Genomic DNA, 16,950 nt, shown 5'->3' with positions numbered 1-16,950 from the left:
AAGAATATTTATAGGAACATTATCCTTAATAGCCAAAAACTGGAAGCAGCTCAAATAAATTCTGTATGGTTATAAAATGGTTATAAAATGTACAACAGTGTGTGTGTTACTATAATGTGTAAAAGAAGCCAGACACAAAAAAGTACATACTGTATGATTCCTTTTTTTTTTTTTTTTTTTAAGTTCAAAAATGATAGAACTAATCTATGGAGTTAGAAGTCAGGATGATGGTGATCCTTTGGCGGGGGAGTAGAGACTGGAGTGGGCTCCACAGGTGCTGCTGGAGTTCTGTGGCTTAATCTAATTTGATGGTTACGTGAGTGTATTTTCTTTGTGAAAATTCATGCAGCTGTATTCTTATGATTTATGCATTTGTAGCTATGTATGTTAAACTTCAACTTATAAATGTATTTAAAATCAGAAGCCTTAAGAATTTTGGAAATAATGGTTCACTTTTTCTACTTGCTAAGTCTCCGGAGAATTAAAGATTTCATACTTTTAAATAATGTAGGTGTTCACCACAAGGCTGGAAAATTAACCAGTCTGGCTGCTTCTTCATCAATTGTGTCTTCTGGACTGTAAAATAATATTCTCAAGAACAGTAATTAAGTACCTCAGGCAACATACTTTGAAGTAATGGTTAGTTTTCATATATCCTGCCACCTCACATACCCTTTTACAGACTACGTAGTCTACATATATAAGCTATATATAAAACTATGGTTTGGAGCTAGAATCGGTCTTTTTTAACTTTTCTCTGAGTGATAACACTGTCATCCTTCAGATCAGATCTGGTGGTTTTAAAGTTTGATTGAAGAAAGAGTTTTATGTGATCCAGCTGTGAGATGTGAGAGGCAAGTTGGAAGGTGCTCGAATGAGCATCAGTTGTAATTGACGCTTGTGCTCGTTGCTTTGGTGTCCATGATGCTGCTTTTTAGTAACTCAGTGAGTTTCATCTTTGAATGGAATGTGTTTTGTTTAGTCTGCATTGTGCCCAGACTGAGGGTTGAAAACCTTACACTTTCGCAGAACATGGCTTTGTAGCTCTTTCCTTTCCTGCTATTTTTGTACCATGTGAATAATTGCACAGTGAGGCCATCTGCGAGGCCTGAATGGAAGGAGATAAAAGCGGCCATCCCTTAGACTGACACTTGAAAAGCTGGTATACATTTGGAGTTCATTCCTGTTTATCCTTCACATGTTAAAGTCTCAAACTTCATTTCAACCTGGTTCAAACGTCTCTGAGCCAAAGGTATCTCTGGTTCAGTTTCTTTTAGCTGAACGCTGGGTCAGAGTAGGGAGGGGGATCCATTCCGTGTCACCCAGAATCTGCTAGAGGGACTCAGTTCTCATTCAATTGAGATAATAAGAACAGCAAGTTCCACTCCTGTTTTAAAAGTGTGTTGGTTTCATCATCTCAATGAGCCATCCAGTTTGGCATGCGCTTCACAGGGAATAGTAAAAACAAAAGGTTCTTAAATTGTCAAATTAATACTTCAAAGTAAATGTTTTTTGAATGCCTACAATGTATCACACCTGTTAGGTATTTGTCAAAAGTATTTCTCAACATAGCAATTTTTTGAGGACTTACTGAAAAAGAATTAAATTAACACATGCCTAGTACATTGCAAAAGAGATTCAGATTAAAAATGCACACCCACACTCACCCATATTCTTTCACTATGGATATATACAAATCTAGCATTTATGGGTATGTAGTAGATTAGGCAGGGTCCCTTCAAGCCTTTCCCAACAGATTTTTCTAAATGCAACTTTGCTCTGGGCTACATACAGAAGGGTAGGTTCCCTCTGCTGAAGTAGCAGGAATCGCATAAATTAGGGAGGAGAGTACAGATTGGTTTCAGAGTAAGAAGCTTCTTCAGTTTTTGAGCAAAGGGCCCTTTGTCACTAGATGTCTCCTCTTCGTAAATAATATTACAGTACTTTGGTAACCCAGTAGTCATAAACCCTGGAACTAATAAGAGGGAATGAAATATAAAAATATTCCCTTATTTCCTGAAATGATGGACCAGAAATACTGGTATCTCTACAACTAAGTATTATACCACAGACTCTTTATTTTCAAAATGGAAAGATCTCAAAAATAGGAACTTCTATAAGAATCTAAGAAGAAAGTACTATTTTTATTTTTTTAATTTATTATTTTATTTGTTTGTTTGTTTATTTATTTATGGCTGTGTTGGCTCTTCGGTGCTGCACGCAGGCTTTTTCTAGTTGCGGTGAGCGGGGACTACTCTTCGCTGCAGTGCGTGGGCTTCTCATTGCAGTGGTGGAGCACGGGCTCTAGGCACGCGGGCTTCAGTAGTTGTGGCACGCAGGCTCAGTAGTTGTGGCTCACGGGCTCTAGAGTGCAGGCTCAGTAGTTGGGGCGCATGGGCTTAGTTGCTGCACGACATGTGGGATCTTCCCGGACCAGGAATCAAACCCGTGTCCCCTGCATTGGCAGGCGGATTCTTAACCACTGTGCCACCAGGGAAGTCCCAATGTACTTTTTTTTTTTTTTAATTTATTCATTCATTTTATTTTTGGCTGTGTTGGGTCTTCACTTCTGTGCGAGGGCCTTCTCTAGTTGCAGCAAGCGTAGGCCACTCCTCATCGCGGTGCGCGGGCCTCTCACTGTCGCGGCCTCTCCTGTTGCGGAGCACAGGCTCCAGACGCGCAGGCTCAGTAGTTGTGGCGCACGGGCCTACTTGCTCCGCGGCATGTGGGATCTTCCCAGACCAGGGCTCGAACCCATGTACCCTGCATTGGCAGGCACACTCTCAACCACTGCGCCACCAGGGAAGCCCCCAATGTACTATTTTTATATCTTGTTTTCCTAATGTATCTCCATGTGATCTTTTTTTTTTTTTTTTTTTTTTTTTGGCTGCATCAGGTCTTAGTTGCGGCACGCACGCTCTTCATTGTTGTGCATGGGCTTCTCTCTAGTTGTGGTGTGCGGGTTTTCTCCTCTCTAGTTGTGGCGCATAGGCTCCAGGCCACAAGGGCTCTGTAGTTGTGGCCCTTGGGCTCCAGAGCGCCTGGGCTCTGTAGTTTGCGGCACGTGGGCTCTAGTGCGTGAGCTCAGTAGTTGTGGCCCGCGGGCTTAGTTGCCCCATGGCATGTGGGATCTTAGTTCCCTGACCAGGGATCGAACCCACGTCCCCTGCATTGTAAGGTGGATTCTTTGCCACTGGACCACCAGGAAAGTTCCTCTCCATGTGATCTTGAGCAAGTCACTTAGTGTTTCTAGTATCCCCCACTTTACTAATGTACTATAAATATGCAAAAGACCTAAATTTTTGGGTAAACTATAGCATTTTGAACACAGATAACATCTTTGGTTTTTTTCTCTTTGAAAGGACAGCTGTAATTTTTGCTTAAAGACACACTGTTTGAGAATGACTGGGGTGGGGGAGGACTTCAATTATTTTATGTAATTCTTGTGCAATAATTGTATTTATTTTTCCCGTAATGTTGTTTATTTCTTTGCTTAGCAGACAGAAGGGGGCGCACAGACAGACGGCCAGCAGTCACAGACGCAAAGTAGTGAAAATTCAGAGAGTAAATCTACCCCTAAACGCCTGCATGTCTCTAATATTCCTTTCCGCTTCCGGGATCCTGACCTCCGGCAGATGTTTGGGGTAAGTCTCTGAAGTCCTTTTATGGTTTTACAATGAAAATATAATTTAACTCACCAGATGTATTATTAGTCATTACTACTTTAGGATAAAACTACAAGTATGTTGAGAAAGATCCTGAGGTAAATCATTATTTTCATCAGCCTTTAGAAACTTTCCCATCACCTGGCCTATTCTAGACATTATCCTTGCAAATTCTCACATACGTAAGATGACTCCACAACCCAGTTTGCCTGGGACTGAGGGGTTTCTTAGGACGTTCAGAAAACCCAAGCGCTGAAATCAGGACAAGACAGTAATCCCTGCCTTTCAAAGGGTTATGAATTAAGTGAAATAATATCTGTGATCTAAAATCAGGTATAGGGGGTTAGTTTGCTGCCTGGCCTGTTCTTCCAGCTGTTTACTTCCTCCCAGAATCGCTGTCATGAAAACGAAGTATAATAGCAAATATTTAAGTTACTCAGAAATGAAAGGCTACTGAGAATCTTAATTCTTTTTTTGGGCTAAGGTGTTGTTGCCTGTTTTAATTTGATCAAACACTTAACTTGAACTAGGAGTAAGAAATAATTGATTTTTAATTTTTAATTTTTTAAAAATTAAATTTTAAATTTAATTTTTTAAAAATTAAATTTTTAATTTTAATTTTTTAAATTTTAATTATTTGGATAGCAGCCTAATGCTTTGTCAGAAAAGCAAATGCCCTTCTTTAAGTCTCGGTTATGGCCACTTCATGATGACAAGACCCTGGAGCAGAGTTCTGTCACTTACAGCTGACTTCCTGGATGTGTTTTCTACACCAAAGGCTAGGCCAGGGTTGAGATTTAATGATATTTTTGAAGCACTGGAAGAGCTTTTCGACATGAAATGGTAGCCAGCTATTCTCCAGTTCTACAGAAAAGAGAGCAACAGAAAATATAAAGGGCAACATAAAGAATTTAGGTTATGGGACTTCCCTGGTGGCACAGTGGTTGGGAGTCCGTCTGCCAACGCAGGGGACATGGGTTCGAGCCCTGGTCTGGAAAGATCCCACGTGCTGCGGAGCAACTGAGCCTGTGTACCACAGCTGCTGAGCCTGTGCTCTGAAGCCCACGAGCCACAACTACTGAGCCCACGTGCCACAAGTACTGAAGCCTGCGCGCCTGGAGCCCGTGCTCCACAACAAGAGAAGCCACCGCAATGAGAAGCCTGCGCACCGCAGCAAAGAGTAGCCCCCGCTCGCCGCAACTAGAGAAAGCCCACACATAGCAACGAAGACCCAACGCAGCCAAAAATAATAAATAAATTTAAAAAGAAAAAAGAATTTAGGTTACGTTTAAGAAGAAACTTCCTGGGAGTATGAGTTACTAGGTTCTCTACTGAATTATCAGAGGTAATATGGAACCTTAATGTCTGGAGGTCTGTGAAAATGGAATGCATCCTCATCTGTCAGAAGTGTTTTCTTTGTTGAGGCAGAAAAATAGTGTCCACTAAAGATCTGCCCAGGCCAGTTGTCAGTGATTTCTTGAAATGTATAATGCCCTTCTCATAAGACACTAAGTGCAAAAAAAAAAAAAAAATTTTCATTGCAGGAGATACCTGGTTGCTGTCTTCTCCCACGTAGTCAGTACCTGTCAGTGTTTAGAAGGACAGCAGCGTTGGTCAAGAGCAGAGGTTCCATGTTCTATTTTATTTCCATTTTATTACCTCTGCAGACTTGATGAGTACCTTCTTTTAGTCTCATTTTCCTTAACCAGTTCTTACTCTGGAAGGTTGTTATAAAGATGAATTAGAAAATGTAAAAGAAAACAAACTCTAAAATACCATACAAATTTCAGTTTTTTGGATAGACATAGAGATAAAATAAAATGCCCTCCTTCCTAAAATAAGACATTTTCCTCTTCCCTTGATTTTTCTGATTTTCTATTAAATGGTGAAACTGGAATCAAGTCTAGAAGTCTTACTCTAGAAAACTTGGGCTCTTAATACATGTTTTTTTGATAAAGATTGTAATGATTCAACCCAATAAGAAAACATGATCTCTGTTTTGCTCTTTTCATTTTTTAGTTTCTTCACATTTCCCAAAGTCTAGTTTGAAATCCAAGTGAAATAGATAATTGGGTCTGTGAGTCTAGTTCTCAAAGGGAAATGTGAGCCAAAAAGGTACTGGAGATTTAGTGCACATTCCCTCAATTCAGTTCATTCAGGTATTGATTAAAACAGGTAGTTTTATCACCTTATATATACCTCTCCTCCAAATAATTACTGTGTTTTGTGTATGCCCCTCTCATCAGCTATTTAGCTACCTAGCAATAGAGTTATTTAGATGTTGTGTTTTTAGCTTTGTTTGATTTTCCAAATGTTAAAATATTTAACTAATTTCGAAATAAAGTTATTTATTTTAAATATTCTAGATGATGTTTATTGTAGAAACACTGAAGTGGCAAATAAGTATTGATAGAATCATCCATAATGTCTATGAATGTTTGGTATGCTGGAAAATAGCATATAGCCTATAGAGATAACACAGATATATATTTATTGATTTGGAAAGTTATTCACAGTATATTAAGTTTAAGAAAAGTAAACGCACACACACACACACACACACACGCCTAAGGAAAAGCTGGGAAGGCTGTGTACCAAAATGTTAAGATGTTGGGATTGCAGATGATCTTCATTTTTTGTTTTCCCTTTTCCTTTTTGTTTATCTATATTTTCTATTTTTTTCCAGTAAATGTGGTTTACTTTTATTAGTTAAAAAAAAAAGGAAGGACTTCCCTGTTGGTCCAATAGTTAAGACTCGGAGCTTCCACTGCAGGGGGCATGGGTTCGATCCCTGGTCAGGGACCTAAGATCCTGCATGCCATGGGAGGCGCGGCCCAAAAAAACAAGAAAGGGAAGAAAAACAGCCATCAATAGTGTATCTTTCTACTTACGATTTCAAAAGTTAGAGATGTAGTTAGGAAGACTCCCAGTTCTTGTCCGCGTGAAGAAGCATGTAATACGGTGATGCTGTGAATAACTTACGAAAACAGCTTCCACTATAAAGAGATGGATAATGCATGAGTGAGTGAATTAAAAAAGGAAAAATTACCAGCTCAATGATGAGGAAAAATCAACAACTGATATTGGGACCTGCCAACAAATAGAAGCGTGGATGTTAAATAAGTAGTTTAAAGAAAAAAACACCTCTTCCTCTTTCAGAAGAAAGTAAAGTATATGGATAAAAAGCTGAACATGAGTAAATGTTTTTATTTTTGTCTCTGCAGCAGTTTGGCAAAATCCTAGATGTAGAAATAATCTTTAATGAACGTGGCTCTAAGGTAAGCTCCATTTCAGTGGTGTGTGCTTGGTTTCTTTTAGTTTTGTTTTATTTAAAATAGTAAATAGTCAGAAAACTTAAGCTGTTTTTCAAGCCTGCAAAAAGTATCCCAATGATCTAGCTTGATTAGATTACCTCTAAACATAAGCCACTGCGTGGCCAAATTTTTCCTAAATCTTAAATTGGGAGAGTGATGGTGTAGAAACGAGAGAGGTTTGAGGGGAGAGTGTGGCCGTAAGGAAGAAAGGCTGTAGGAGATGTCAGTCTTTTCTCAGATTTAAATTTGGCCTAAGCTTCTTATTGTAAAGGACGAGAGAGAAGACTGGAGAAAAGTGAAATTCTGTGAGAATTCTAGTCTGAATTCTACCAGAACAGTTCAGCTTTTAAAAATCGAACTTCAAAATGACATACTTAGAACAAATTTAATATTTCAGTTATTCAGTTGACTTGTTCTCTCTGTTCAGTAAATTCTGACAAAGCTTAAAAACAGGGAGTAGTGACTCAGGTATTCACTGTGGATTTCCTCCTTTAAGTTATACCCAGATAGGCAAGCTTCAGGACTGAGAGTCACTTCAATTACAAATACAGTGAGTTGGGGGTTTTTTGCATGAGGAGGAACATAATAATTTACTGTTTTAAATTCCCAATCTGTATGATTTAGAATTTTTATGCACTAAAATAAGCAGCAGTGCTTTTAGGAATGAAAGAATGGTAAAGTCTTAAAATGGTGTTGTGAAAAAATATTTGATGAACTGAATTTCAGAAAGTTTTATTTGAGAGTTTTCTTCCTCCTCAACAAATGGAATACACTCCACAGACACAGTCAGCTGTGGGCAGGCTTGTAAATATTTACCTTGCTATGTTCAGTTCTACTTGCATTTTTAGGTGAGACCAGTTTTTGAAATTAATTTTCATTTGGTCATCCCTGCTGAACTTTGAAAACAGCCCTTGGCTATGATTAAATCTCTAAGAATGTAATTTGAGAAAAGCTAAATAAAGTAAATAAATAAGCTAATATTTACCTCTCTTAATTTCCTACTCCAAATTCACCATACTTTGGGAACTAATAACATATCTACAGAGTTATATATACTTCCTGCCCCCATCTGTACTAATACAAATGTTTGTGCTTTCCTAATGCTTCTGATTATTATTCCCTTCCTTTATAGAGTGCATCAACACTAAAAGTGTTTAATTCTGACTATAATAATTATTTGTTAATTATTAAAGAGGTAATTATACTCTAAGCTTTCAGTTTTCAGTTAAAACCAAAAAAGATTAATTATGCCTATACAGAACTTTCTCCAGCACTTAACTTGGTAAGTATTTTTAAAGTGAAATCTATTCAAACTGTAACCAGTAAAACTGTTTATACTTGTAATTTCCTCGCAGTGGATTTCTATTCTTTTGTTGTATAGTTTGCTGTTATTTTTTTGTGAACTTTTTAGATACAAGGTAGAAAAATGACAGTGGTTTAGAGATGAGAAGCACAGGAATGTGAAATAAATACATGAAGATTATTGGCCACACTGTTTATCTGAACCAGTAGTTTGAGTGTTTTTGGTTTTAAGTGTTTGCACTTCAAACATTCTTAGCTAGACTAACAACCGGAAGCCCAATAAAATTCTATCAGGCATTGAGGACTTTGCTCCTTACCAAGAAAATAATTTGATTCAATTCTTGTGAAGCAAAGGAAATTGATCTTTCTAAGGCTTCTTTCATTGACTTCAAGGATTTGCCTACTACCAAAAAATTTTTAATTTACCCTATTCAATTGCTCCTCCCCTCTAATTTTCATTTTAAAATGACACAAGCCTTCCTTTTCTCTTTGGGGAATCTAAAAATATATGCTGCCTCTCTCAGCTTGATGCTGTGTCCTCACTGCCCTTTTTTCTTTGGGCTGCTGAAGGGTAGACAGACTGTGTACTAATTGGAAAATGTTTTTAAAACAAAGCACAGAATTTGGAATTGCCTTGGACCTGCCTTCTAGAACTGATACAAAAACCTGTCTCCATCCTTTGCCCTTCTTAACTGCTACCTAAAGTTCTTAGCTGGAATGGGCTCATTAATAGAGATTTATTTTGGAGTCAAAACCTAGATGCATCTTCTGGGATCCACCTAAGATAAATTAATGAGTACTTTTCTTTTTGTAAATTAAGTTTAGTTTCTCATTACTTTTGTGTCTGGGGTTGACTATAAAATTACAGCATGTCTTGAAAGGAACCAGAGAAAAGGAGACTTATATGGTCCTATTGTTTAGCTAAGAATTGCTCAGTCTTTTAACAGAGTGCTTTTCTGTACAGAAATTAGCTTTATTGAATTTTTTCTGAAGCAATAATGGAAAAACTGACAAGCTTTTAGAGATAAGTAATACTTACATGTAAAACAGTATTTAACCAAGTGACTGCAAAACAAAAAGCAACTCTTTATTACCATGTCTTACTTTTTATGAGACCGTTGGCCCCAGGTTTGAGAATATACCCCCTTAAAAACATAAGTAAACACTGTCTTGCTGCCACGCCCATTCCTTCCCTGCCTGCTAGTAGTCTCCCTTTCCACCTAGCCTGGAGAGTAGAATTTCTGTGTTCCAGAAAGTAGTTGTTTCTTTGTTGTTGACTATTTTCCTTTTTTCTTCTTTGACCTTCATATTCTGAATTTGGTTTTTATGAAATGAATTTATTTCGTTTACATGCATATACATACATACATATTTATTTAAATTATTTCATGTGATTTTTGAAAATGTTCTTTTTACTCCCTACTCCTTTGTAAAAACATAAAGTCAGCTGTATTTAGTTTTCTGTGATTAACTGAAGCAAAGATAGACTATCCTTTTGAAAATGTTTAATTAAGATATGTGATGAAAAATGATACCCCTTCCAAAAAGTTAACTAATGTACTCAAATAGAATCTAGAAAATGATTAAACAGATATGCATAGCATTATTGATTCTCCAAATTTCACCAGTCGTGACAAAGTAGTAATACAAACAATAAGAAGTTAGTGTATAGGGAGAGTGGCCATATATCCTGGTTTATCCAGGATAGTCCCAGTTTATACTTGTTGTCTTAGCAATTAATAATGTCCCCTTTCTCCCTCAAAGTATCCTAGTTTGAACAATAAATTATATTGTCATTCTCCTTATAGATCCTTTGAGTAACAATTTTTAAAAAGCACCCTTTTAAAAACCATTATAAAAGGAAAACAGGGCTTCCCTGGTGGCGCAGTGGTTGAGAATCTGCCTGCCAACGCAGGGGACACGGGTTTGAGCCCTGGTCTGGGAAGATCCCACATGCCGCGGAGCAACTGGGCCCGTGAGCCACAACTGCTGAGCCTGCGCGTCTGGAGCCAGTGCTTCGCAACGGGAGAGGCCGCGATAGTGAGAGGCCCGCGCACCGCGATGAAGAGTGGCTCCCGCTTGCCACAACTAGAGAAAGCCCTCTAACAGAAACGAAGACCCAACACAGCAAAAATAAATAAATAAATAAATATTTAAAAAAAAAAAAAAAAAGGAAAACATGATGTTTAATGAGAAGTAGCGGGGGGAAGCATACATAGTTCATTAAAGGGAATATTCACAATATTCTCATGTTTTTCCTTCCTTTTTTCTTTTTTCTCACATATTCTCACATAGAATCTTAAACAGAACACTAAACAGTGGTCACCTAGTTCAACAACCAGTACTCTTAACCTTGTACTGTCTGCTAGACACTTTTAGTAACTGAGCACTTGTTGTTTTCAAAAGTTTATTTCACTGTTGAAATTCAGACCTTCCACCATCCTGTTCACTATCACCCAGTCCCATAACATTTTGTTTGTGATAATTATCAAGCTTATTTTAAAAAGAAATACACAGATTCTAACATTTATATTTTCCATAAAGCTTTGTCAACATACTTTGAGTATAGTTGTCACTTTTGAAGGGACGTGTTTTATAAATATTGAATGTATAGAAGCTCTTCTTCTTCACACAGTGTCAATTACTAAGTCCTCTAAAGGACTGCAGAATAGAGCACAGCAACAATTATTGAGATTTCTAGCAGATTTTTAGTTAATGTGTTCGCATTACTTCTCTCAGGTGGATTTCTGGAATGATGGGAATCTGGGTTTGGGTTAAGCTTATGTTTAGGCTGGAGTTAGGGAAGATGAAACCTCTATTCCCATTCCTCAGACACAAGAAATATGCTGTAATTTCTCTCCTATTTCCCTGGCTTTTGATTTTATGCAAAGGGAAATTATTTCTTTCCAAATATAGTCAAGAGACTGTCTTTGAAATTGCACTGAGTAGGCCTTTGTGATTTTCAGTAAAATTTGATGGGTAACGCTGAGATGAAATGTTTTTCATTATACTTAAAACTGAGTTAACAGTGCATGTATTTCCAAAAGTCTTAGTTTATTTTCTTTTGCTACCATTTTATGGGTTTTAGTTTTATTTTTCTTGTATTTATTTTTTAATTTCTGTGTTCTGACCATACCCAGGAGAACCTTCTGGTTTTGATTTCTCCCTTAAAAGTTACATGGTAAATTTTCTTTCGCATTCTTCTGAGATGGAAAAATTCAAAGATTATACAAATTTTAAAATATTTTTACAATGCTCATCCTGTTGCTTGTTATTTACTGCAGTCTGAGGCCAGACTAAAAAGGTGACAGTTATTCGGCTCCTGTGTGCCCTTGATGACAAGTGGATGTCAAGGCAGATAATAAAATTTTTGTCACACTCCGTAGAAGTTTTAACCACGACCATGTCCCTGATAAACACAGCATCCCTCAATTTCCAAAAGACAGCTAAGATAGCTGGTAAATTGTGAATGTAGCACTGGTGTATTTAAATTGTTAACACAGAAGAACTTTGGGAGCTGAGAACCTTAGGTAAGAGGGTAAAGGTGTAGACTTCCATTGCCCAGTGCAGCGACCATGTTGACCATTTGAAATGTGGCACATCTCTAAATTGAAATGTGCTTTAAGCGTAAAATAGACACCAATTTCAAAGGCTTAGCTCAAAAAAGAATGTTAAACATCTCGCTCATAATGGTTTCATAATGATGCAGGTTGAAATTATAATATGTCGTATATACTGGGTTAAATAAAATACATTATTGAAATTAATTTCACTTGTTTTTACTTTTTTAATGTAGCTAGTAGAAAATTTGAAATTATATATGTGGCTCATGCTATATTTTTATCGGATAGTGCTGGTATAGACAAATGTTGCAACATCATTTTTTTTAATTTAAAAATGAAAGTTTACTTTTTGTTTATCTGTTCTTTATCTTCTTACATACCTAAAATATGTACTGTTAAGGGTCTGACTTTGTAGCTATTCAGACCGTTATTATGTTTCCCTTTTTGATACTTCATATGATCATTTTGAAGCTCTTCTAAGGAAAATGTGTTAGGTTTAGACATAATTGTATTAAATTTTTTTCAAAGCAAGAGATCCAAATGACCAGAATTACTGTGAATTAGATTTCCAAGAATAAGGGAACATTAAACATAATTTCGTGGAAGAGAGTTTTCCTATTAGTAACTTTTTAAGTCTGTGAATATCCTTGGCTCAATTTCTGGCACATTTTCAAAAGTGCTAAATTTTATTGAAGAAACAGTACATTAAAAATTTTTTCAAGCCTTATTTGAGTTAATATTCTTAAAACCAAGTTGTAAATGCGACAGATAAGCAAGCAGGAAGTTGAGTTGATGGAAAACCACCTGTTTGAAGTTTCGACTCAAGAGAAAAGTATTTAAGGACAATACTCCAAAAATACTGGTTATGCTTCTCACCTTCCTAATCACAGACCTTAATTCTGAGAGGTATATACTAATTTCCTAGTGCTTCTGAACAAATTATCACAAACTTGGTGGCTTACTACCACACAGATTTATTATCTTACAGTTCTGGAGGTCAGAAGTCCAAAGTGGGTCTCACTAGGCTAAAATCAAAGTGTCGGAGGGCTGTGTTCCTTCAGGTGGCTCTAAGGGGTGCTCCATTGCGTGCCTTTTCCAGCTTCGGGAGGCAGCCCACGTTCCTTGGCCTATAGCCCCCCTTCCATCTTCAGAGCCAGCAACAGCCAGCCCAGCCTTTCTCAGGCTGCTACACTCTCCAATTCTGACTCTCCTCTTTCCCTCTTTCACTTCTAAGCACCTTTGCGATTACATTGGGCTCAACTGGATAATCCAGGATAATCTCCCTATCGCAAGATCATTAATTTAATCACATCTGCAAAATCCCTTTTGCCATGTAAGGTAACATATTCACAGGTTCTGGGGATTAGGACATGGACAACTTTGGGGGGGCTGTTATTCTGCCTGACACAAGGTCTATTTATCTTGGAAGGAAAGAAAGAAATCCTGTTACTTCTGTGTTTCTTATCAGGAGTCCCAAAGTATCAACAAGGCCTTCTGCCTCCTCTTACGCTAGTAAATGTGGCTGCAAAGATTGCTTCATTTTTATGTCTTTGGTATCTTGATTAGCATTTCCTTTAGCTTATAAGCACCTTTCCTTATAAAACACTTTTAAAGCATTTAAAAGTGAAATTTTGTTCCAGAATACTGAAGTTACATTGAAAAAATCTTACACAAGCAGACTTTAATGTTAAACTTTGTCATATGCTGACTGTAAGATGCCAGCACTTATGATACCACGCAGCCATTGTGTCACAGATGGTCCGTCAACACATTACAGAAAGGAGGGTCATAGAACACGTTTAGCAATTAGATTTGAAAGAGAAAATAGAGGAATTGTAGGACTAATATAGTTTAGTAAATAGAATACTGAATTTCGGTTTCAAAGCTTAATTTCTAATTTTCTCACCATTAGCTGTAGGAAAAAGCTACATGGAAGGAAGAAGACCTTGTTGGTGCTCTGGGCCTTTTTGATGCTTGAATACTTAACCTCAGATTGGCTCAATGTCTTTACCTTCAAAAGGAAACCAGCAGGTTTATCCTTTCTACCCCATGGGTGCATTTAAAAGACACACAAGTATGTGTGTATGTATGTGGGTGTGTGTAGTCATAATGCTAAAATTAAAAACTTGTATATTAGCCTCTACGTAATCTGCTGTCCAACCACTAGTTTATAATTTATTAATTTAACCCAGGGCATAAAATGTATGAGGCTGTGGCAATCAGTTGAAATACAGCTTATAGAACTTCTAAAATGTGATATAAAAACTCATCACTATCTGTAACCTTTTTTAAAAGGTTTAACTTTCCTATGGGAGGATTCTCCAGGATCGGAGAACTGGCTTCCTGTCTTCATCAGATGCTAGTGTAGATGACAAATGGAATAATTAATTAGTAACTTGCCCTTGTACACCTTGAGTTGTCAAAGTGGCTATAACATGTTGATATCAAAATTTGTTTCTGAAAATGTGTCCCCATTGATCTTTTCAACACATGTACATTTTTAAGGAACATTTTGAATTAAAATTACCCAGAGTATTCCATCCTAAGCTACATGTATTTTTAAAAATTTCTGTCAGCTTAGCATTTCACTTTCTAGATATCCAAATTGAAGGTAGAGTTAATCCATTGGAATCCTCCGTGGATTGCCACCCAACCATATGTAGTCATTTAAATGCTGAGAAATCAGATCCTTCAGAATGATGGAGTTGCTTTTATAAAATCTTATTGAGCAATGCACATTATTTACCATCTCAGTTAAAAATATGTTTTGTGTATATAGGAGTACTCATGGCATTAAGCAGCAAAGCAGAACTTCAGTGAAAGTAAAGGGTTCAGGTTATCCTACAATGGAATATTCAAAGAATGCTAGAGGGACAGTGAAGCTATTGAGACATGAGGACTGTCTCAGAAAATTCTAAGAAGTTACCACTCTACAGATATAAATAGCTTGAGAAAATTTTATAGTTGCAGAGTGGAAAGATAAGGACAGAGCACCTAGAATGAAACTGATATAATGCTTTGTGAAATAGTCCTATAGTATATAGTAAATCCTGCTGGTGTTGAAATTGATAGAATGATAATGACCCAGGCAGTCTTTTAAGATTTAATGTGAGCCAAGGAGTAGAGTGGGTTAACTCCCGGTCTCCTGCTTTTTCTATTTAATAAATTAAAACTCCATGGTTGGTTGGTTGGTTTTTCAGCATCTACAAACGGACAAATAAATTAATCCTAACTCAGAGTAGCAACTGTATTACTGTTTTATGGTATTCTTTTCCTATTAAATAGTATGCAACTGATGTCACTAACATAGATCTCATTCCTATTGCCTTTTTGACTATTCCTTTTTCTCTCTGCATATAGAAAAAAACTAATACATTTAGTAGCAGATGTAGGCTTCAACAAAATTTAGGCAAATTTGGGTAAGCCATTTTCTGAAATTCAGCTGAACATATTTTTACTCTTGAGTGTCAGTCTGGTTGTTTAAAATTCACATTGAAGAAAAGTCATAATTGACCACTGCTTAGTGGTGTTTTCGTTTGCTTAGACGGACATGAGTGCTCTCCTCTTCCACACCCAGTACCCACAGAATCTAACATGAACACTATATCTTAAATTATACCGTTCCCAGAGAAGTTGATGGTGCTATAAGCAACAGGCAAAGTGGGGCTAAAACGATTAGACCGCCTCAAAAACTCATTATTCAAGGCTTGCACCTAAATATCAAGTTTCATGTAGAAGTTACTGGGGGATAATAGATTTAATTATTTTTTAGTATTATATAAAAGGATATGTATGTTAACAGCATGAAATAAGAAAGGTAGGATTTTTTTAAATGTTCAGATTCTCAGTTGAATAGTTTGACCCGAGTAACTCTATACCTTAATTTTGGTCTGGCCTCACATGCTTTATGTTTTATTTTATTATTGTTATTATTGTTGTTAATTACATTATTACTATTATTATTATCACTACTACTACAGTTCTTTATTCTTTTATTGGATTTAATTTCCCTTTACAAAATATGCATGAACCAAAAATGTGACTTTGGGAGAGTATTGCTGAGTTGTTGCTGATGTCAGTTTCATACTGTGATATTTTTTTTTTCTATTTACCAAGAGATCAGTATTTCAATATAACGATGTGCATGTTTTCCCCCCTTCTCCCGCTGCATGCAGGGATTCGGGTTCGTAACTTTCGAGAATAGTGCTGATGCAGACAGGGCCAGGGAGAAATTACACGGCACCGTGGTAGAGGGCCGTAAAATCGAGGTGCATGTCTTCAATAATTCAATTTCTGGTTTATATTTTTATTTCTCTTTTTATGTATTGCCTCACTTATTTCACATTTGGAACCCTGTCTTGTTTGTGTGTGTTTTTGTGTCTCTGTGTCCTTCACCTTCTTGCACTAAAATGCGTAAAAGTAACACTTCTATCCTTCTCCCCCCCCTCCCATTTTTTGGTTGTTTTGGGGTTTTAATTTTGATTTACCTGTGTGCGAATGTATGTATATTTGTTTTTCATTTATTTTTTTCCTCCAAAATGTTCATCCTTCTACTCTCTTGATTTTTTTCCTTTGCTTCAGTTTGCGAGACTCTGAATTCCTCTAATCAGGCCAAAATAAAACTAACTTTTAAAATGTCTAAAAACTACCCAATTTAGAAATGTGTCCTATAGTGAATCAAGGGGCCAGCCAATATCCTCTCTCTCTTGAGAGGCCAGTTCACCTCCACATGCGTGTGACAAGGAATAGAAGATCATAGAGGTTGGGGGCGGGGAGGAAAGAATCCAAAACTAATGTGGTTTTTAAATATAGTTAATATCTAGAATTTCAACAGTTACTGGATAAAATCCTCCAACAGAGGGTTGGGTGGCTGCCTGTAGAATGTACTAGTACAGTGAGTGAGTCGGCCACCTGGTGCTCACCAGCCCTTTTCATAACGCAGTGAAGGTTAACTGGCTCCTTTCCCCTTTCCCAGTTTTTAAAAGTATGAAATATAAAAGCCACCATTTTGAGTAAGATGTCTGCATATTTTGCTTTTTTTTTTTCCCCCTCCCTTTCCAATGGTTTAGCATTTAGGGCCCTTCACTTGACTCACTCTTTCCATGG

At 37.1% G+C, this 16,950-nt stretch overlaps 1 protein-coding gene across 10 annotated transcripts in view; it reads left to right on the top strand.

Moving 5' to 3' along the window:
- The window catches only part of RBFOX2 (RNA binding fox-1 homolog 2), a 274,079-nt gene that overhangs the window by 229,491 nt on the left and 27,638 nt on the right, over nucleotides 1–16,950 (top strand). For 7 of the 10 annotated variants that reach the window (XM_068561295.1, XM_068561294.1, XM_068561290.1 and 4 more), the window contains 3 exons: nucleotides 3,498–3,644; nucleotides 6,890–6,943; nucleotides 16,020–16,112. In XM_068561295.1, the coding sequence (XP_068417396.1) occupies nucleotides 3,498–3,644; nucleotides 6,890–6,943; nucleotides 16,020–16,112 (294 nt within the window). The remainder of the gene's footprint in view (nucleotides 1–3,497; nucleotides 3,645–6,889; nucleotides 6,944–16,019; nucleotides 16,113–16,950) is intronic. The other 3 variants (XM_068561300.1, XM_068561293.1, XM_068561291.1) reach the window with 1 other exon arrangement.

Source organism: Eschrichtius robustus, chromosome 13, assembly GCF_028021215.1.
Source record: "Eschrichtius robustus isolate mEscRob2 chromosome 13, mEscRob2.pri, whole genome shotgun sequence".
Classification (NCBI taxonomy): Eukaryota; Metazoa; Chordata; class Mammalia; order Artiodactyla; family Eschrichtiidae; genus Eschrichtius; species Eschrichtius robustus.
This window is presented reverse-complemented; position numbering and strand designations above follow the sequence as displayed.